The 22,548-nt window shown below is 37.9% G+C and overlaps 1 protein-coding gene across 1 annotated transcript; it reads left to right on the top strand.

Annotated features, from left to right (window-relative positions):
- The first annotated feature begins 12,346 nt into the window (after positions 1-12,346).
- Positions 12,347-22,104, top strand: nsfl1c (NSFL1 (p97) cofactor (p47)). Its single transcript, XM_063015671.1, has 9 exons — positions 12,347-12,483; positions 15,369-15,466; positions 16,009-16,080; positions 17,304-17,469; positions 17,974-18,069; positions 18,151-18,260; positions 19,083-19,220; positions 20,362-20,529; positions 21,023-22,104. The coding sequence occupies exons 1-9, from the start codon at positions 12,382-12,384 to the stop codon at positions 21,183-21,185; spliced, it is 1,113 nt and encodes a 370-aa protein (XP_062871741.1). The 5' UTR covers positions 12,347-12,381; the 3' UTR covers positions 21,186-22,104.
- Positions 22,105-22,548: the final 444 nt, after the last annotated feature.

The following is a 22,548-nucleotide window of genomic DNA, read 5'->3' as shown; positions in this document are numbered from 1 at the left end:
CGGTTTAGTCCAGATACATTTACACCGCTTCCTGCTTCGTGACGCAAATAACCGTCCTGCTGACTCGCTCCAAATTTTTGTAGGGATGACGTGGGGTAAACCTAATATGTGGGTCATAGTACTATTACCTGTGCTACCAACCTTTCATCCTGCTTCGGGTAATGTGATCCTGGGGAACAGAGTGGAAAGTTTCCTGCCGTCTTCTTACCTTTCTTGTTATACATCTTTTTATCGTCCTTTACACAGCATGCTCATCTCACACTGAACATACGATACTCTTGTAATGTTGCTGCTGTAAATGAGAGCCAGCATGTGGCAAAAAGTGTACAGGACTATTTTATGATGCAATTTCCAAGCATTTATAATTTGTACCCAATTTTTATTTATTATCAACTTACACTGATCAGCTATAACATTAAAACCACCTCCTTGTTTCTACACCCACTGTCCATTTTATCAGCTCCACTTACCATATAGAAGCACTTTAGTTCTACAATTACTGACTGTAGTCCATCTGTTTCTCTACATACCACAGAGCAGGTATTATTTGGGTGGTGGATCGTTCTTAGCATTGCAGTGACAATTACATGGTGGTGGTGTGTTAGTGTGTGTTGTGCTGGTATGAGTGGATCAGACACAGCAGCCCTACTGGAGTTTTTAAATACCGTGTCCACTCTGTTAGACACTCCTACCTAGTTGGTTCACCTTGTAGATGTAAAGTCAGAGACGATCGCTCATCTGTTGCTGCTGTTTGAGTTGGTCATCTTCTAGACCTTCATCAGTGGTCACAGGACGCTGCCCTTGGGGTGCTGTTGGCTGGATATATTTGGTTGGTGGACTATTCTCAGTCCAGCAGTGACAGTGAGGTGTTTAAAAACTCCATCAGTGCCGCTGTGTCTGATCCACTCATACCAGCACAACACACACTAACACACCACCACCATGTCAGTGTCACTGCAGTGCTGAGAATGATCCAGCACCTAAATAATATCTACTCTGTGGTGGTCCTGTGGGGGTCCTGACCATTGAAGAACAGCATGAAAGGGGGCTAACAAAGCATGCAGAGAAACAGATGGACTACAGTCAGTAATTGTAGAACTACAAAGTGCTTCTACATGGTAAGTGAAGCAGATAAAATGTACAATGTGTGTAGAAGCAAGGAGGTGGTTTTAATGTTATGGCTGATCAGCGTATACTAAATACTTCATCCTGGTTGTAGTTGTAGTGGCTCCAGTGCCACCCAAAAGCCTTGGGAATTAAGCAGGAATATAACCAGGGCAGGGTGTCAATCTAATATAGGGCATCACACACACATACACACACATGAGTTATTTAGTTTAATTAATCCACATCCACTTATTTTGGTTTTTGGGACATGGAAGAAAACCAAAGCCCCTAGAGGGAACCAGCATTGATATGGGGAAAACATCTTACATCTCACAGTAACCAAAGGTGCCCATTTTACCAGTACTGCCAAAACATTTTATATGATAATCTTTACAGTGTCATTTCAAATGTAGACCCTACAATGAATGTCATGTTTTTATTCATGGTAATTAAAAACAAATTTTTTTGTAATAATGTGTGTTTAAGTGACCTGTTTGGTTCAACAAATAATCATGTTTTAAATGACTGCAGTTAAAAAAAAGATAAGTACATTTATACCCAAAACTGATTGTGTGTTTTAATAAGATTTTTTTTAGATTTGAAACCTATTTTTAACTTTTTGTTGTAAACTTGTTGGTTAAAAACATGTTAGGATATGATGAAAATGCTTGGAAATAAGATTTAAATCACATTCCTTTGTAAGGTAGACCTGATTGGGCCTGTGTGTCTGGTTGCAGCTATGCATATTCCAAATGCCTTTCTAAACATGCTGTCTAGAACAAAGAGAGGGCAAAGTTTGGCCAGCCCAAGAGTCCAACTAATATGAAAAAGATATTATATTAGCAAAAAGTCCACTACTTTACTAAAGCAATCCCCACTGAAATGAATAGAATCCAATGCAAAAACCAAATACAGTAACAATGACAAATCAACAGATGAATCAGATGAACAGATGATCTTATTAGCAGGAAAATGTTTGTGGAGTTCCCTGAATTTCTAAATGTACAAAATGTTGTCAAATCATCATTTAAACCATCATAATAGACATAAAATTAAACACAATAGTAATTATTAATAAAACATAATATTTATTTACTAATTTAAATTTTTGCTTTTGATTGCTCGTACAGCAAGGATGTACTTCTTTTTTCCTCCCTGCTGTCCTTAATAGTCCTTAAGGCATAGAAGAAAAACACATAAAACTAAAGCGAAGCCTCACTGCATAGATTCAAATCTGTAGAACCTAGAGCACAGATCCCTAAATGGTTAAGAGAAATATTCAGAAGCAGAAGGGCTGTTAAAATCTTTATGAAATATTGAGTGTGTTGGGATGAGCCATTCCCAGTGTCTCTTCAATATTTCATTAAAATCATCTTTTCTTTCTCTGACTATGCATCATCATTATTCATCGTGGATCTAGGACGAAATGTCATTCACGTGCATTTTTTACAGACAGTGACATAAAATGTAATGACAGTTCAAGCAAGACAATTTCTCAAAAAGTCAGATTTTCTTCCTAATCAGATCAAATTTAAGGTGTAGATTGTAATCTGTCCTATAAAAAGGCACACAGAAATTATGCCTAAAAATGTAAAAAAAAAGGCTACAAAGGCATTTTTAAGACCTAAATGTTTAATTCATAGTATGCCAAATCCTCTAAAGCAAATTCAGAATAGTTTTTATTCTATAGATTTGTAAAACATGCTAAAGATCACACAGCAGCTCCACAACAAATGTTTTCTTTTTCATGGAGATTAGAGAGACATTTGGCAAAAATGTAAACCTACTATTTATAAGAAAAGATTATTTACACTAAAACCTTATCTCAACTGTAAAGCATGGTGGAGGGAGCACTAGGCCAGAGCTTTTTGGTGCAAGTGTAAATTAATTAAGGAATCAATCAAAATAATTTTCAATTATTATTTGCCATACTACTTATCACCAGAAGCTTTGTAATGTTGAATAATTTCACAAGAGTATGAGCTAACCACAAGTAAAACAACAATTAAATGGTTAAAAAAATACATGGAACTATTTTTGGAACAGCCAAATAATCAGAATCCAGAGCTTAATCCAGTTAAGATAAAATTATATGACATTAGGGCTGTTTATAAAAGCTTTCTACAAGAACCAGTAATTCTGCTACTGATTCTAATAACAAAACTGCAAATAGTATATTTTCCAACCTAAGCTGGAAATGATTAATAAGTGTGTTCAATAAAGTCACAAACAAACCTTGTGTAATTGCAAGCAAAGAAATCACAGGTAATTCTAAAGTTTACAACATTAAATGTAAGATTTCACAATCAGATATTTTCCTCTTAGTAAACTGCTGAAATGCTTAACGACAAATGTGTGTCCAAAAAAACAAGTCTTATATTTCTCACCACTGTCAGTACATTGTGTCCATGCAAACACTTGTATAAATGTTATATGTCTAGATTATAACATTTATCAGTCTTAAAGAACAGCTGCATTTCCTCCCTTGGCCCCTTCCTTTCGTCCACACATGTGCATTTAGTGTTCTCCCCTGTCTCCAGCCCCAGAGCTACCAGACAGCTGTGTGTCCCTAATATGAAATGTAAACTCATGTACAGACCCACTCTCATGTGCAAACACATGCATTTCAACAAGGCCTCTTATTCAGGCAGATGATGGTCAACTGTGTGAGGTTGGTGTGTTCATGCTTTTTTCACATAGTCAAGCTACAGGTAAGAATCAGTCAACAATTTTCAATTCATGTCTTCTGATGAATCAACAAGTCAAACAAATGTACGTCACTAGTTCAGAAAATAGATAATGGAGTAACGTTGACGTACATGCTTATGGTTTCTTCTTGATTCAGATTGAGCTTTTTTGAGAATGAGCTATTTTGAGCTTTTAGGTCAGAAGACTAAAGTGATGAACCAGACCTAGCGCCCAAAATACATTTATAAGCAAGCGATTGGATTTCTTTGACCTGTCACACATTTTAAATATTACCAAGCCCTGAACATGTTTATAATTAATGAAAAGCCAATTAACATTAATGAGACTGTCCCTAATCTAACAACAGAATTTTTAAAGCTTGGATTTAGTTTTTTCTGTTAGTTTAACAATGAAGCTCACAATAATCCTAGTTTTATGAAACCTGCTTATAACAATTATCCAGTTACTGGGTTTAGATACATAGGTCATTCAGTAATCTTATTTCCCAGTGTGAGGACCTGTAGCAAAGTGACCTGTTTACTTTCCACCAAAGTAAAATTCCTTTAGTAAGTATCTACTTTATAGACCAGAGAGTGCTGATATGAACGTTTTGTTTTATTTTATAAAGGTTCTGCCTAGATGTGAGTCATTGACTGTACCATTCCCAAAGCACAGTTAAACAGCTCATGGATATGAGTTACAAAACATTAAATTATTCCTATAAGTACCAATTTGCCCCATCATAGTGGATCAAAGAGTATCACATATATAATTACACACACAGTGATGTAAAACAAGGTCTCAGATCAGGTAAATGTCAACTGAGATCTACGACATTTGCCCTCAAGCACAGACCATGCCCCTGTCAGACCAGTCGAGACCCTATGCTGTTGCTACGGAGACCCAGTTGCCCCCAGGTCATTAAACTGAGTTAAAGAGGCAGAGGCGTGATTGCCCTAGATACTGAAAGTGGAATGTCACACCAAATCACCCTATAAAATTACAATATATAGGACACAGGACTAGTAACCCTAAAGCAACTGGTCTTAAATTAAGACATACGCTTTGATAAGTGTGTATACTGGTTTTCTAGCCATTTGTTTTCTACAGTGTTTAGTTAATTTTATTAGCTCTTTTGTGCTAGTAATTGAATGAAAGCTGCTGGCTGTTATCTGATCACAAAGAACATTAACAAGAGACCTGGGTGCTATTATATCAAAGTGGCTGACTGTGTTAACTGGATTAGTTGACTGATGATTTGAGATAAGCCCAGGATTTTTCTGCTTCACCAGACATGTTACCAAAAAAATTGAGCTTTAAATCAAAACCTGAACTTTTAAAGCTTAAGCGGACATGTAATATTATTATAGCATTACCATTTAAAAAAGTATTTAATTATTTTAGAGATACATTGCATTATTAGACAGATAAAGTCAGTTTTATAATAATTTGCACCATTAGTAAACATGGGTAAAATGGGTAATGAAAACAATGTCTGTGGCTAATAAGCCTAATATTACTTAAATTAATTAATTTATTTATTTATTTATTGAGATTTTAACGTCATGTTTTACACACTTGATTACATTAATGACAGGACAGGTAATTACTGGTTACACAAGATTCATCAGTTTAAGTTTTTTTAATGTCAAACACAGTCACGGACCATTTGTGACCATTTGTCACAGTCAAGGACCATCTCCAATTCACCTCACTTGCATGTCTTTGGACTGTGGGAGGAAACCGGAGCTCCCGGAGGAAACCCAGGCAGACACGTAGTAGTGTTTAATTAAACTATGAAACAAAAGAAAGAAACAATTCAGTTATTGGCACTCATTGCAACTGTCATGCACAAAATCTAACTGAATGTAACTGCATGTTCCTATTAGATTTTTTTAGTAGAATACTACAAACCTCCATAGTTACTGAAGTATTGATATACTTATATTAATATTACTAGGTACAAAACCACATTTTCTTTGTCATTAATCAACAAAGACAAGATTCAAGAATACACAAATACAGTTAGGCAGAAGGATAGCTTTTATAACAATATATGTAAGCTGTACTCATGTAAGAACTATGGCCCTTTAGGCATTTTTGAAAAAGATCAGTGGGTTTTCAAGAAATACCCTGAAAGCTTGACTGTGTAATAAAATTATAAACTGCATTTGGAAAATTGAGCAAGCTCGAGCTTCATTCCTAAACTTATCTGATCCAGATTGTGTCAATTTATTTTACATTGTTTCAGAGACTTTCATGTTACAGAGCCCAGCAAGCCATTGTTAAGAGTTTACACATATGCATAGATGTAAACACAACAGTCAGAATGTCTGTATAGAGCCGGCATGTTATCTGTTTGCATATTCATTGTATCTGCTGTTACCTGAGAGCAAACGACTCTTAGCTTTTATTAGCTCTTCAGTGCTATTGTAAATGTGTTTATTCTAACAGATCATCCCTGTCCTGTAATCAACACTTGAATCAGGGCAGAGCCTGCCCGTGTTCTCAGCCAGTCTGCAAAATTAAATTTGCTCCAGCAGCAGTGAAAGGCCAGTTTGTTCTTCAGAAATGAAGGAAAGGGTGATGGCAGGTGGCCTCCCGCTAGGTGAAGCCGACTGTAGACTAACCGTCAGCTTTGCTCTCCCTGTCACAGATTTACAACTCACTCTCTGTCAAGGGAGAGATCAATCTGCCTCGTTGTCCCTCAGGCCCCCAGCTCCTCCATGTTTTATGGCTCCACAAGAAACAAACAAGAAACTAGAAACCAATGTTCTCTTGTAACCATAGAAGCATTTTAACAGAATAAGATCAGGCATCAAAAAGCTTTTTCTGTTTTTCTATCTGTACTGAGATCATCCAACGTGTTATTCTTATATCATAACATCACTGCCGTGCTGCATGACATGACAAATTACAAAACTGGATATTGAATAAGCATGATTCAGTATCAACAGAAACTATATCATATAATCCAACAAAGCTGGCTGGTATTCAGAAACCCTTGCCATTTAAGGTCAAAGCATAAAGATGCATAACTTGCTGAAAGATGCACAAAATGTTTGAATTTGAATGTTTGTTTTACCAGATGCACCCTATGGTGCAAACACATATGTAATTGGCTTGAGCTTTAGTGGCATGCTATTGGTGCAGTAAACGGTAAAAACAGTCATCCTAAGATTGTACTTGTATTTCTTTGATAGGACTAATGACACCACTGACATTTTGTATGATAATAAGAGGCGTTATTTCAAAGAGTTATCAAAGAGTCCTAAACCAAAATAGCATAAACCAGGATGTAAAACAAGTTGCACATAATCATTATCATTTTGCAATCCATACTTTAGCTGTAATGATTTATCCTGTGTAAATATCCAAATGTAATACAAATAATTTTTCTTTTATCTCTTTTGGAGAGTATCCTACAATTTTTTTGTTGTACGCAAGTATAATGACAATAAAAGTTCTTCCTGTTACCTACACATGTGCCCCATGCCATCTGCAACCCTAATCATGATTAAATATTTACTAGGGATGAGCACTGTACTAAATAAACATTCTATCACATTGTATAACATGAACATTTTGAAATTCATAATTTAATTAATATTGGTTAATTCTACCAAGAACAAGTGTATACACCTTTTAATATTACTGATATACTTTTTATGCACTATATACTGTAAGTGCTAAGACATGGGCTGCAACATCTTTTAAAGAATGATCTGAAAATTACAGAAGAACCTTTGCATTAACAATACAAAACTGACAGAAAATTGACAGAAAGGTTAAACACTGTGTGATAGATCTGATAAAGCATTAAGAAAAGGTTCTTAATTCCATTACAAATACAGGATTATTAGTACCAGAGATGCTAGCTGATTTATGAAGTGAGGTGTGACACTGAGTGGGAGGGTTCAGACAGCATTCGGTTCAACTTGCTGATTAAAGTGTCAGGATGAAAAATGACCTGGACACACAGGTCAAAGCAAGGGGGGTCAGGAAGACCACATCCAAACCAAAAAATGAGCGAGTGAAGGCAGAGTGAGGGAGATAGAGAAAGTGGGAATGGCCACTAAGCTAGTGGTTCATCAACAGTGAGACTGTGGTGGAAAGGACAGAAGCAGCTAAGATAAGATCAAAGGCAGAAAAGGAGAGATAAAACGGATGTTGATCCAAGCCCAAACTAGTTATCTGGCCCACATGTGGACATCCAGAGCCACATACATGCTCAGCTAATCCCAGGAGAGAAGCAGATACGTGAGGAACACTAAATAATAAGCATTGCTCTCTCTGTATGTATGATAGCTTCAGTAATATGTCAGACTCTGTATAGGGTTTTAATGTTCTGTCAGCATTTGTGTTTATTTCTTTAAAAATGTTGTTATCATGTCATGGGCCCCAGGTTTATTTCTGAGCAGCAATTAGAAGTGATAATAACAAAGCATAGCACGCACAGTTGTGAGCAGAAAAGCAATCCAAGGGGATCAAATTTACTTTTTCGGCATTTAGCAGGGGCCTTTATCCAAAGCGACTTACAGTACAGTAGCAGTATACAGTCTGAGCAATTAAGGGTTAAGGGCCTCGCTCAAGGCCCCAACAGCAGCAACCTGGCAGTAGCCCCAAATAAATAAATAATAATAAAAATAGGTAAATAAATAAATAAAGAATAAAATAAATAAAATAAATAAAATAAATAAAATAAATAAAATGAATAAAATAAATAAAATAATGATAAACATTACATAAATAAATAATAAATAAAATAAATAAATAAATAATAAAAATAAATATTACATAAATAAAATAAATACATAATAAAAATATGCTGACAGTTTATGACCCGTTATATTTTACAGATTCTTTTTTTCATCAGCTGAAAATTGAATTTATTGATCTAAAATTCATATTTTTCATTAAATTTCATAAAATCTGTTATTTAACAGCATTGACAGTGGAAAAACACTGACACATACACACAAATAATTCTTCATTCATAGTAGATGCACTAGTCTTTAAATAACCTGCAATTTGAGCCATAGTAGCCCTCTGGTTCATTTATACCAGAAGCCATAGCATTCATGCCCTCTGTCAGCAGTAAGTCTTGGTCGCCCAACAGCCTGTCAGCAGTTCATATTTCGTCCCTTCTCAGGCCACTGTTGGTGGGTACTCACCACATTCAGACATCAATAAATAAACAGATTGTGTGCTAAACCTCATACTCATTCAGCAATTCTGGTAGCTACTTTAAATTGACCATGTTAAGAAGGCAGCACTTGGAAGCAAGGCTGAAATACACCCTGGTTAGGATGCTTTAAAAAATAGTAAATAGGCTTTAAAGTCTTCCAGAAATCTGAAATAGGCTGAAATAGGCTTATAACATCTTTATCAATGTTATTAATGACAGCACATTGTTAGTATGTAATTATTTACTTTTAACGTCTGTTTCAAGATTTCTTTCAATGATGCAGCACATTCTGCTTTACCTGAACAGTCACTGCTTTACAAACTTTATCCAGTCATCCATGATAATGACAATTCTTGATAATTCTTGGTTGCATCTGAACCTGCATTGTGTTTACTTCATCATGTGGCACTAATTATACATTCTATTTAGAATATAAAGGTGCATTTATAGCAGCAAGTTGAATTTTGCCCAAATAAACAGTTTTTACTATTTTTAAGCCAAAAACCTGTACAATTTTTCCAGATGTCAAATCTTCCAGATGGCTTTTTTCAATTTTCCAGATGGCTTGCACTCTGAGCTTACAGAAAACATATAAGCAGAGGAAAACAGGGCTCAGAGGTCAGGTGTTTAGATTTAGTGTAAGTGCTGAGACCTTAACGTGAGAAAGAGGATGTAAGAGAAGAAGTGAACGTGACAGATGATCTGTACTCTTCAATAATTAGCTCCAAAGTAGCGCTGATTTTCTCTGGTGGCTCGTTAAGGCGGTCATAAATGCATTCAGGTGCCTTATCTTCTGCAGCAGGGCCATAAAAACAAAACCCAGCAGGGACAGGGGATGTGTATGATATCCTATCAGTAGATATGAAGGCACACCAATTATGCTGCCCATCTTTGCTTCCTACTCCATTTGCCATCTCTCCCCCTATTGCACATTTTACGATTTCCTGTTTAGAGGGAATAAAAGCCTTCCTGAGTAAATGAGAATGGTGAAGTAAGAGGTATGCACATGACTGAATGTTTATACGTGTGAAAAATGTAAGATACCATGCTCAGCCGGTTGGGTATACTTGATTTCATGCACCTTATAGCAGTGGGCATTGTTGTACTTTGTCAAACGATGCTTTGAGTTCTGGCTGTGATATTTAAGTTCACTATAAATATCACATATTACACTGGTATTCACTTCTATATTGGTATATTTTAATCTCACCCAACTTAATGTCTAGTAACCTTTAATGTTTGGGATTTTAAGAAAGTACTGAGTGTACAAGCACAAAATATAATGTCAAAAAGCATTTACAAATTTCAGGTGCCCAAACCACAGTATACTCATGCTTACAGTATTATGGGTTTTACAGTACAATTCCTTGACGGTGTCTACAGTGCCAGCCATAGATATTATTATTCAGCTCATTGTGGTCAAACTAGTCTTTATTTTTTTCACTTTGATGAATCTCTAACTTCCTTATTTGGACAGCCCAGCAAGGAAGTTTCTGTATTTTGGAACATTAACCCCCTTTGTCTGCAGAAAATGCAGAACTCAGCTCTTTTGCATTGCAATTTCTATGGCCAACTCCGGACCTTAATACAAAAGGCAGAACCAGTGTGTGAAGACTGGCTCCTCTCTCTTTTAATTTGTTTTTAGATTTCTACAACAGGGTATACAGGGTTGTGTTCTTGTCACTGTAGCTAGACATGATGAAACCACTTGCATCCAACACAAGCTGTTCCATCATGGTTCTTACCCTGTTGTATTTTGCAGGTGTAAAGACCAGATGACAGTGTGTTCACCAAAACCGTTTACCAAATTTCAAGCACCTTTTGCATGTTTTAAGATAAGATAAGATAAACCTTTATTAGTCCCACAGTGAGGAAATTCACAGTGTTGCAGCAGCAAAGGGATAGCAAAGCACTCAGTACAAAAAAAATAGACAAATTAACAGTTTAAAGAATACAATATATAATGTAAACAATTATCAGTAAGAAACTGGGAAAAATATTTACAAATAAATTGCACATTTACATGCACATAAAGAATGTTGCACATTGTATTGATTAGTTCAAAGTGTGTGTGTACGCGATCTGTCTGGAGCAGTGCTGGTTGTAAAGTCTAACAGCAGCAGGAAGGAAGGACCTGCGATACCGCTCCTTCACACATTTAGGGTGAAGCAGCCTGTCACTGAAGGAGCTACCCAGTGCTGCCAGAGTCTCATGCATGGGGTGGGAGTCATTCTCCAGCATAGATGCCAGCTTGGCTAGCATCCTCCTGTCTCCCACCACCTGCACTGGGTCTAAGGGGCTCCCCAGGACAGAGCCGGCCCTCTTAATGAGTTTGTCAAGTCTCTAGGCTGATGCCACCACTGTGTCAAAGAACATCCTCAGGAGTGCCCCCCCCCCTTCCCCCGCACTCCAAATGACCGCAGTCTCCTCAGTAGGTAGAGTCTGCTCTGACCTTTTTTATAAAGTGCAGTAGTGTTAACTGACCAGTCCAGTTTGTTGTTGAGGTGAACACCCAGGTACTTTTGGGTACTTTTTTAGTTTTGAAGAATTAAGACGTATAACTATAATAATAAGTGGCTGTATGTATATATTTGGAACTAACATTTATAGATAAGTATGTAAATACTTATGTGGGCCAGTGATAGCTCAGTGGTTAAGGTTGCCACTGTTGGGTCCCTGAGCAAGGCCCTTAACCCTCAATTGCTCATTGTGTAAGTCGCTTTGGATAAAAGCGTCTGCTAAATGCTGTAAATGTAAATGTAAATATCCGTTTCCAAGTTTCCAGGACAGAGAGAGTTATTTTTAATGAAACCACTATTACAGGTAAATGTAGTACACCAAAAAGTACATCTTATATATGCAATACAATAGTATACACAATACAAATATCTTTTTTTTTTTTTTTTTTACATCTGATCAGCTGTTTCCTCAAACCGTTCTTTGCGTTGTTTCGATCTTACACTGACATCTGGTGGAAAAAAACAGTATTGCACTTAAACTATAATTGACACTCGTGCACGGTCATATACAGTAAAAAGACGTGAAATAACAGTTATTCTGTATTTCTGTATTTGTTTGCATTTAATAATTTATTTATACAAAGCAATAAAAATGATAAACACATTATTATTATTAGTAGTAATATAATAATAATGATAATAATAATAATAATGATAATAGTAATAATAATAATAATAACCATAATACCGAATATATAATATTTTTATTAGATATAAAATATTAATTAAGTAGGCATATCAGGAAGACGTGTAAATGTGTAGCCCCTTTGGTGATTTATCAGTGACTATCTCCGGAACGTTCGTGTTTGCTACATGAGAACTGAAGAGTTCCGTTTATTGTTTCCCATCGAGCACCGGCCCGCAGTTTGACACAGCGAAATGGCGGAGCGGGATGATTCGGTGAGGGAGTTTGTTACAGTGACCGGTGTTGAAGAGGAAAGAGCCCGCTTTTTCCTCGAGTCGGCCGGCTGGGATTTGCAGGTAAGGATGACATTTACCGGGTTGAGATAAAGTATGCCTGGCTGTAGGAGTTTTGGCTGTCACTGTTAGCTGATTAGCATAATAAGCTAACTAGCCGGTTGAGAAATTGTGCAAGTCACTCTGTAGTGAAAGCGATTTAGGATTCAGCGCTTTGTTTTATTGATCCTAATCCTGTAGGGACACAGTAGGACATCGGGAATAATCTGTCCATAACGTGTCTGTTCTGTATGTGTTTCGTGATTTTATTAGCTGCGTTAGCTACATTATAGACTCACTGTACTGTACACTGTGCTAGCTGATGTGAAGGGCCAGTTTCAGCCTCTGGATGTTCTTTCATCGGGTTTAGAAGAAACTGTTTTGTAGAAATTCGACTTCAGTTTGTATGATATTCTAGAATAACAAAGTTAGTGCAAACATGTGGGTCCTTTTACTTTCTATTTCTGTTCTACTAGCTCATAACAAGCAATGATTTCATTTTACAGCTACAGGTGTATACAACGATTTGGACACCTCTGGCCTAATCAAACATTTTCATGATTTTTTCTTTAAGTGAGAATAAGTAAACATTTCTTTTAATGTTGGGTTTCGGTAACCTTATATTAGTTGTGTTAAAAATTATGGCATTTGCAGACATCTAGGCAGTTTTTTATATTGTAAAAGCTTAGAAGTTAATGAACTCATTAGGCAGGTCAAGGGTTATCATTAGGAATCATCAGATATAAGGAATCTGAAACTAAAGCTAATTCATGCCTAAAATGAAAAAAAAAAAAGCTTATTTATTTAATATAATTGTCAAAGCTTGTTTAGTTTACAGTCAATCCTTAAAAATAATGCTAGAAAGGCAAGGCCCCATATGACAACAAAGGATGTGCAGGAAGCTTTACCTGTCACACGGCTCTTTGTCTACCTTTTAAACTGTGCAGTGTTGTTTGCACAAACACGACCTGCATTAACAAGTCATCTAAAATTAGAATCTCATTACAGAAGTACAGGGGTTGGACAAAATAACTGAAACACCTGGTTTTAGACCACAATAATTTATTAGTATGGTGTAGGGCCTCCTTTTGCGACCAATACAGCGTCAATTCATCTTGGAAATGACATATACAAGTCCTGCACAGTGGTCAGAGGGATTTTAAGCCATTCTTCTTGCAGGATAGTGGCCAGGTCACTACGTGATGCTGGTGGAGGAAAACGTTTCCTGACTCGCTTCTCCAAAACACCCCAAAGTGGCTCAATAATATTTAGATCTGGTGACTGTGCAGGCCATGGGAGATGTTCAACTTCACTTTCATGTTCATCAAACCAATCTTTCACCAGTCTTGCTGTGTGTATTGGTGCATTGTCATCCTGATACACGGCACCGCCATTGGATGCACATGGTCCTCCAGAATGGTTCGGTAGTCCCTGGCAGTGATGAGCCCATCTAGCACAAGTATTGGGCCAAGGGAATGCCATGATATGGCAGCCCAAACCATCACTGATCCACCCCCATGCTTCACTCTGGGCATGCAACAGTCTGGGTGGTACGCTTCTTTGGGGCTTCTCCACACCGTAACTCTCCCGGATGTGGGGAAAACAGTAAAGGTGGACTCATCAGAGAACAATACATGTTTCACATTGTCCACAGCCCAAGATTTGCGCTCCTTGCACCATTGAAACCGACGTTTGGCATTGGCACGAGTGACCAAAGGTTTGGCTATAGCAGCCCGGCCGTGTATATTGACCCTGTGGAGCTCCCGACGGACAGTTCTGGTGGAAACAGGAGAGTTGAGGTGCACATTTAATTCTGCCGTGATTTGGGCAGCCGTGGTTTTATGTTTTTTGGATACAATCCGGGTTAGCACCCGAACATCCCTTTCAGACAGCTTCCTCTTGCGTCCACAGTTAATCCTGTTGGATGTGGTTTGTCCTTCTTGGTGGTATGCTGACATTACCCTGGATACCGTGGCTCTTGATACATCACAAAGACTTGCTGTCTTGGTCACAGATGCGCCAGCAAGACGTGCACCAACAATTTGTCCTTTTTTGAACTCTGGTATGTCACCCATAATGTTGTGTGCATTGCAATATTTTGAGCAAAACTGTGCTCTTACCCTGCTAATTGAACCTTCACACTCTGCTCTTACTGGTGCAATGTGCAATTAATGAAGATTGGCCACCAGACTGGTCCAATTTAGCCATGAAACCTCCCACACTAAAATGACAGGTGTTTCAGTTATTTTGTCCAACCCCTGTACATAAACCATGCAGTTAAACAGTAGGCATTTTGGTAACAAGTGCTGTGCACTGATGACGATAAAAATGAATTGGTAGTCCTTAGTCAACAAAGGTATGTTTGCTGAAAATGGAGCAAGATTTGATTAAAAGAAAACTTGCGAGTTGTTAAGCATGGAGTGGATTGATTCGGTTTTGGGGTTGTGTGACAAGCAGTTGCACAGATGACATTGCATATCTACATGGACAATGCATCCCACTTCATATCAGCAAAGTATGGAAGCTAATGTGACAGTCGAAAAACTAAATGTGAAATGAGACTGGGTTATACCACGGGACAAATATTGCCAAACTACAACAGGACAAACTTTGAAAACTTTACCAAGTCTGGTATGTGGACCAGATCTGTAGCCGGCTGTTGTGTTGTAGCCTAGGAGCAATGCAAAGCAGTGGTTTCTGTTGCTGTTGTTTTCCTCTGTACAACAGTCATTGTATAACCACAAACAATGTTTTGAAATGTCTGAATTACACTGGTTCTGCTTATATAATATGTTAAAGGAATAGAATTAGACTTAGAGTTTTAGATGATTTTTAAAATCATCATCCAAACAAATTCAGTATTTCCCGGTAAGTCAGTTCATCTTCATGTCTGTTCTTTGTTTTCCCAGCTTGCCCTTGCCAGTTTTTTTGAGGATGGAGCAGATGATGATATTATTACCCTTCCTCAACAGGAAAGTGGCCCGACCACCCGTTCGACAGGACCAAGGTAAATACATTTCAGGAATCCAATCATTTGGGTGTGGGTCTTGGTCTGGTTGGGCCCCCACAGTTGGCTATTTCTGAGGAAAACTTGATGCCCAGTACATGATTGTGATTGCTGATAATCGTAGACATTCTGCAAACCATCTGAGCCTTAGTGACTTGAATGAATAAGCAATGAATAATGTAGTGCTTGTAACAGACACAGGCATAGTCAAGCTGCTGATCGAGGGAATGCTTAGGTGCCTCCCCAAAATACGTTGACTAGAAACTGTGTGGATATTAGAGTAAATAAGGCAGCATCAGTGCAAATGTATTTAGCAAAAGGTGGGAAAGACACTGTACTGTGACAGGATTTTGGTTGAAAATAACAATATTATTATTAATAATAAATACTATAATAAAAGTTGTAGTTTTTCCAAGATTGTCAAATTTGCAGTATATCCATCCGTATTGCCTAATTATTTTGTCCTTGTTTATTTCAAGACAATAACCTTAACTCTATTAGTACTTAGAAATGCTTATTTATGTTTGTTTTTGCTTATCTAGTGAACACAGAGTGACTTCTTTTAGCGATCTGGTGCATGGAGATGAAGAGGAGAGTGATGAGGAAGGTCAGAGGTACGTACATGTATATTAATTGTTAGAGATGGGACGATCGATCGGCTATGAATCGGTATCGGCCGATTTTTAATCAAAATATGCTATCGGCGATTGGCCTATATTTTCTAAAAGTAGCCGATCCGATCATGTGATATATAAAGACTACGTTAAGTTAACAGCTCAGTGGATTGATCCAGACTTTGAGCTACAAAGCACCAACCATCACATCACCATTCATCAACCATCGTACAGAAACCATCGTGAAAGCTCTTCATGACCTAAAATAACATCATTAACGTTGTGCATCATACATACGATGTAATTTTGCTGATTGTAATATTTACTTTAAAAAGATAATTCAACCCGGTCACATCTGAGTCGATTCTATCAGCACGTTATATAAACTCCTGGTTCACTTTGGTAAATCGTAAGCGGTTCTTACTTGTGATGTAGATGAGAACAGAAGACGTTACAGAGCCAATCGGAGGCAAAAGTTTATTCATTACCAAATTCGTTAGTTCAGGATCATCTGCTGAACTTTTAGGACCATCAGAAAACTTTTAGCTCCTTAGACGGAACGAGTCTGACTCGGTTACAGATCTGTGGTAATAGCAGTTTAATGAAGCTTTTTAATGTAAGAGAGTCGCACAACATGTTCTGTATTAGTTGGTGTTTATTTAAAACCACCACATTAATTAATAACAGTAAACACGGAGAGATAACTGAGAAGAGAAGCTTACGCTTCACTGAAAATGAATCGACTCGTGAATCACTTTAAGCGATACTGTGAACAGATCATTTCTCTTAAAGGCACAAACACACACACACACACACACACACACACACACACACACTGCTCTGGTGTATCTTCACTGTGAGGCTCTTTTTAAGGTTTTTTCAGACTGAACTGGATAACATTAAACCTGCGTGTGTGTGTGTGGTCAGTTAGACTAATGAAATTTGTCTCCTGTGGGTAAAAAAAAAAATTGTTTGATGTACTTTATTTACTGCTAAATTTGCCACCCCCCATCGGAATCGGCTATCGGCCGATATCCCTGAAAGGAGATCGGAGATCGGAATCGGTGCCAAAAACCCCGATCGGTACATCTCTATTAATTGTTGTCAGTGCAGTTTGTTCAGTCATTAAATTTCTTTACAATGTAGTCATTCAGTGCAAGTGTGCATTAGTATTAGCGTCATGTCAGCGTTATTAGCTTATTGTCAGTTTTATATTCTCACAGGTTTTTTGCTGGTGGATCTGAACGCAGTGGGCAGCAGATTGTCGGCCCTCCCAAGAAGAAAAGCCCAAATGAGGTGGTTGAGGACTTGTTTAAGGGTGCTAAGGAGCACGGTGCTGTTCCTGTAGACAAAGCAGGAAAGGGACCTGGGGAGTCTAGCAAGGCTAAGGTATTACTCACCAACTGTAATTGGGCATGAACTGTTTATACAAGACATGTGCCAACAAGTACCTGTCCAGTATGCTGATTTTCAACATGTTATTATCAAGGTTATTCCTCAAAGAAAAGCTGCTGTTCTCTAGATGAAATTTGGCGTCTGGGGAATGTTTTTGGGTTTGAGCAGCACAAGCATGGTCATATCCACAGTTTTTTGGAAACCCATCCAAACGTCAGAGAGTAAACCAGTCAAGTTCTGAAAGTGAATGTTTTAGACTTATTTAGAAATAGTATTTTAAACAATAGTGTGCAATTTGGGACACATGAAATGTGTTTGTAACTTTAAACTCAGCTCTCAGGAGGCACACATGGTACATACATACAGGTTGCATTCTATAAGGGCAACCATACTCGGCAAATTATAACATGTAAAAGTTTGTCCACGGATACTGCATGGATGTATGCTTGGTTTTATTAGTAAAGCCGAATGTACGAACTGACCGGAGATTTTTTGCAGCCATTTGTAGGAGGAGGGTATCGTCTGGGTGTGGCACCTGAGGAGGAGTCCGCTTATGTGGCTGGAGAGAGGAGAGCCTCTGGCAGTATGCAAGATGTGAGTTGATGAGCTGCTGAGCTACAGTAGAGCTTCTATATAGGTTTAGATGGCCACTTATTAACTGTTTTTGTGATTCAGGTACATGTGGTGCTAAAGTTGTGGAAAACTGGATTCAGCCTTGATGACGGAGAGCTAAGAAACTACAGTGATCCTGGAAATTCCTTATTCCTAGAGTCTATCCGCAGAGGGTAAGTTTAATATACAAATCAATGATTGACAAACACATCATGATTTGACCTTAGAGCCCTAGCAATGAAATCCTCATGTGACTTGTGTCTGTCCTCTTCATCCTAAATTCATTTTAGATGAAGTAAAATGAATTGAGTCCGTGCTCATTAAGATATACGCAGATGCTGTTATAGCTGCTTAGAGAGGAGGAGCGAAGTGACTAGGCCTCTTTACAGAAGTGTACAATTACAGTGCCTAGTAAACGATGCCTGGCTGTGCACATAATTTTGGAGAGAACAGGACTTGTCTGACCAGCTGACCATTGCTATGTTTGTCCAGTTCTGATGCCTCAGTGGCCATAAAAGTTTGCTTTGTGTACTTTGTTGTGACACGTTCACCTCATGCTGATCATTAAATTAATGTGCAACTTGAGTCACATCTATGAGTTTTTGGCTACCCAGCCACTTCTGGTGTGTTGTGGCTAGATCTTTCTTGGAGTTATGTCGGTGGGTACTCACCACAGTTGCCTTCAACCCTTGCTGTCTTGGAGATATTCAACCCAGTCGTCAGGCTATAACAATTTGGTCCTTATCAAAGTTGCTAAAAAATTGATGCCTGATCCTGTCTGCTGTGTTCAGCTCATGTGGTAGAAGTGCATCTCATCAGCTCAACAGTTAAAATATCCCTGACCGTGACGTGCACAATTGGTATGAAATAGGCATTGCTATGCACATTTTTGGAAGGTGGTGCTAATGTTTGTGTATGTGTGTGTATTTTCTTGCAAGTACAGGTCCACCTTTATAAATAGTTCTCATATGTAAACTTTTGTCTTTATCATTTAGGGAGATTCCTCTGGAGCTGAGGCAGCGTTTCCGTGGAGGACAAGTGAATCTGGATATGGAAGACCATAGGGATGAAGGCTTTAGCAGACCAAAGCTGGCTTTCAAGGCTTTTGGTGGAGAGGGACAGAAACTTGGCAGGTGATAAAGCGTTTCTGTGCACATTCCACAAGGTTATAGGGCAACCTTAAAATAATTATATCTAAATGCATTAATAGCTGTTTCCTTACAGTGTTTACAGGTTTAGTTTGGTATATTTCGTATATAAAAACCAGTTTGATTGTTAAATATTTGATGAAGTAAAATAAAAAGGAATCATAATATACACCAACCTATAAACATTAAAATAATCAGACCCACTAACCTCTTTATTATATATTTGTAGCAATATTATCTATGTTAGTTTTTGTGCAAATATAATGCACTTTTAAACCTAGTGGCTAAGCCAGAATCACAGAACTCAAATCTCAGGAGTGTTCAGTCGGATCCACAAAGTACAAGGCAGGCGCTACACCCACAAGATCTGCAGCAACTAATTAGTCATGTCAAGATCTCGCACACTTGACAAAACAAGTGAAACTAAATGTAGCTTGTGCTTGGTCAGTAAAAGAAACTGCAGCCAAAGTGGCTCTGTGTGAATAAAATGCCTCCTGTTTGGCCTAAAATTGCCTACAAACTGCACTGCATTAGGAGTAGTTACCATTTTTGGAGTTGGGAGTTCTACCTTAAAATAAGCATTGGTTTGTATGTAAACAGACATGGTTTGTATTTAGGCTTTGTTGCACACTTGATGCATAGGAGTCAATTGTGTTATGTGGAACTTTAACTACAGTGGTGCTATGTAAGGGTAGTGCTTTGAATGGCCAGACAGCATTCTCTCAAAGAAATTCTGCACCACGCCAAAATAAAACACAGCCACGCCCACGTTTTTCTGTACTCGCCACAATACTGGAAAGGTTTTATTTCATAACACAAAACAAACCAAGTTTTCAATGCAGATGTTTCAGAAATTGACTTGCCTTTTTTGTTGCACTGTTGTATCTTTTAACATCCTTTATGTTTTTACTTTACTCTTAATTGACATGTAATTCTCATAAATGTCACAGGTAACTTCCTAGCTGCAATCCATGCCACATCATGTGTGGTACACAGTGTGTAACTTTGCTATTTATAGTGTGCTTCTTAGATACTGTTTAGTCTAGGTGTGTGTTATCATATAAAGCTAGGTTTATTTTCTCTCTCTCCTAACTTTTTATTTATGTATTTATTTCCTTACTCTTAGTGCCACTCCAGATTTGGTATCCCCAAGGATGGGTCAGCAAGATCAGGCTGGAAATGAAGCTGAGGCCAGTGCCTCCATTAGTGTGGATGACTCTCAGCCCGTCACCAACATTCAGATCAGACTGGCTGATGGAGGTCGACTGGTGCAAAAGTTTAACCACACCCACAGGTACGAACCCCTAATATTTGGTTCAAATTACACCAAGGCTTAGTGGCATTTATTCAGTATTAAAACATTGTGTTACATGTTACCAAAACGTTAAAAACAAATTTCACTTACCTTGTGTGGTGGTAAAGTTTTTTTTGCTGTGATAGTATAGTGGGGACTCAGAGTATCTATTATTCAAAACATAATATTTGTTTTAACTAAATACAGACCAAAATGACTGAATCTTTGCTGCCTGTTTTAATGACATAATTCCTACAGCTTCGGCGCTTAGGTGGGGCAGCAGTAAATCATTCTAGCACACTACTGCCTGTATCTGCTTTCAAATATCTGTAAATATACAGAAAATCATGTCTGAATGTAGACAACCAACTGGCTGCTTGCACCTCTGGGAACTTGAGCTCTGCATCCCAGAGCTAGTGGACTAGCATAATTTATATATTATCACTGTGATTATGCAAAACTAAATAGATTTCTTTTGTCTCTGTGCACCCAGGGTGTCTGATGTGCGCCGGTTTGTGGTGAGTGCACGGCCTGGCTTGGCTGCAGCAGAGTTTGTTCTCATGACGACTTTCCCCAACAAGGAATTGACCGACGAAAGCCTGACACTGAAGGAAGCCAATCTGCTAAATGCTGTGATTGTGCAGAGACTAAAATAATGATGCCCTCCAGTTTTACGATGGCACTATTAAGTTTCCTCAAAGGGAAATGCATGGACTCGAGGACTTGTGACTTTTTTTTCTTTAGTGAATATGTGGCAGTATGTACTTTAGGATTAAGAAAATGGAGTTGGGGAGAGTTTAATCACTTCCATGAGACGCATTAATGGAAAGAGAGTTGAACAAATTGGAAGTTTAATTACACACTTTACAGATTAGAACCCTATCTAAAATAAAGAGCTTTCTAAAAAAAACTTGACATGCTTTTACCTCAGTGTTTTAAGCTGTTTTTTCATGTTTACTTTTTCTTTTTTCTTTGTTTTGTATCCAGTCCCTAATTTTTCTCTCTTAATTTTCTCTGTATAAATGCCCATAGCCTTACAACCCAACACCAGATAACCAGACCTCCAGATATAACTGCTGCTTCTTGGAAAGCTGATTCTTGGGAACAAACATTAAAGTGAATTGTTTAAATTTATCTTATAATCTACTGATTTTCTTGCTTGATAGTATTCTAACTAAATAGCTGGTCTTAATGTTGGACTCAATTTAAGAGCTGCTTAACATGTCCGCAGCTGTGATGTACTCTCTGCAGCAATTTTATGTAGAGCTGGAAATTAGTAGAGCTTGTGTGGGTGGTACGGTGGCTCAGTGGGTAGCACTGTTGCCTCACAGCAAGAAGGTCTTGGGTTCGATCCCCAGGTGGGATGGTCCGGGTCATGCAAGTGAGGTGAATTGGAGATACGAAATTGTCCCTGACTGTGTTTGACTTTAAACTTGTGAATTGATGAATCTTGTGTAACGATTAACTACCATTTGTCATTAATGTAACCAAAGTGTGTAAAACATGACGTTAAAAGTGTAATAAATAAATAAATAGAGCGTGTTGTGCACAAGGGCACATACATGGAAAAACTAATTTTGTCACAAAGTCAAAAATATATTATTTATTTAATATACTTATTGTTATATACCTGGTAGCAATAGGTGTGGCTGAAACAATATCAATATTTAGCAGCGCTGTTCACATACCTTTGGCCATGTAGTGATTTTTTTTTTTTCCAGATTCTTCCAGATTTCTCGATTCTTCTTTAAAAAGAACACAACTGACACTCTTCTGACACTGCTTTTATTCAGTTTGCACTAAATCGATTGTGCAGCATCTGGAATCCATGCTGTTAAAAATGTTGTTCAAAGAATTTTGACCAGACAAACTGTTAAGTTTTAGATTTAGGGTGTTCTGTACAACACATTTTGATTAGTCATCAAGACTCTTTTAACCAAACTCTAGACTCTAGTCAAAGGCTGTCCAACAGGCAACAAAATAATTAGAAAATGTTTAATGCTCAAAGTTCCCCCTTTA

The sequence above is a fragment of the Trichomycterus rosablanca genome, chromosome 19 (assembly GCF_030014385.1).
Source record: "Trichomycterus rosablanca isolate fTriRos1 chromosome 19, fTriRos1.hap1, whole genome shotgun sequence".
NCBI classification, from domain to species: domain Eukaryota; kingdom Metazoa; phylum Chordata; class Actinopteri; order Siluriformes; family Trichomycteridae; genus Trichomycterus; species Trichomycterus rosablanca.
Note: the sequence above shows the minus strand (reverse complement) of the source record. Positions and strands in the feature narration are given on the sequence as shown.

Coding starts and splice junctions, on each gene's coding strand:
- nsfl1c (XM_063015671.1), top strand. CDS start 12,382: ATGGCGGAGCGGGATGATTCGGTGAGGGAGTTTGTTACAGTGACCGGT. Junction 15,467..16,008: donor ACCCGTTCGACAGGACCAAG/GTAAATACATTT, acceptor TTGCTTATCTAG/TGAACACAGAGTGACTTCTT. Junction 19,221..20,361: donor GAGGGACAGAAACTTGGCAG/GTGATAAAGCGT, acceptor CCTTACTCTTAG/TGCCACTCCAGATTTGGTAT.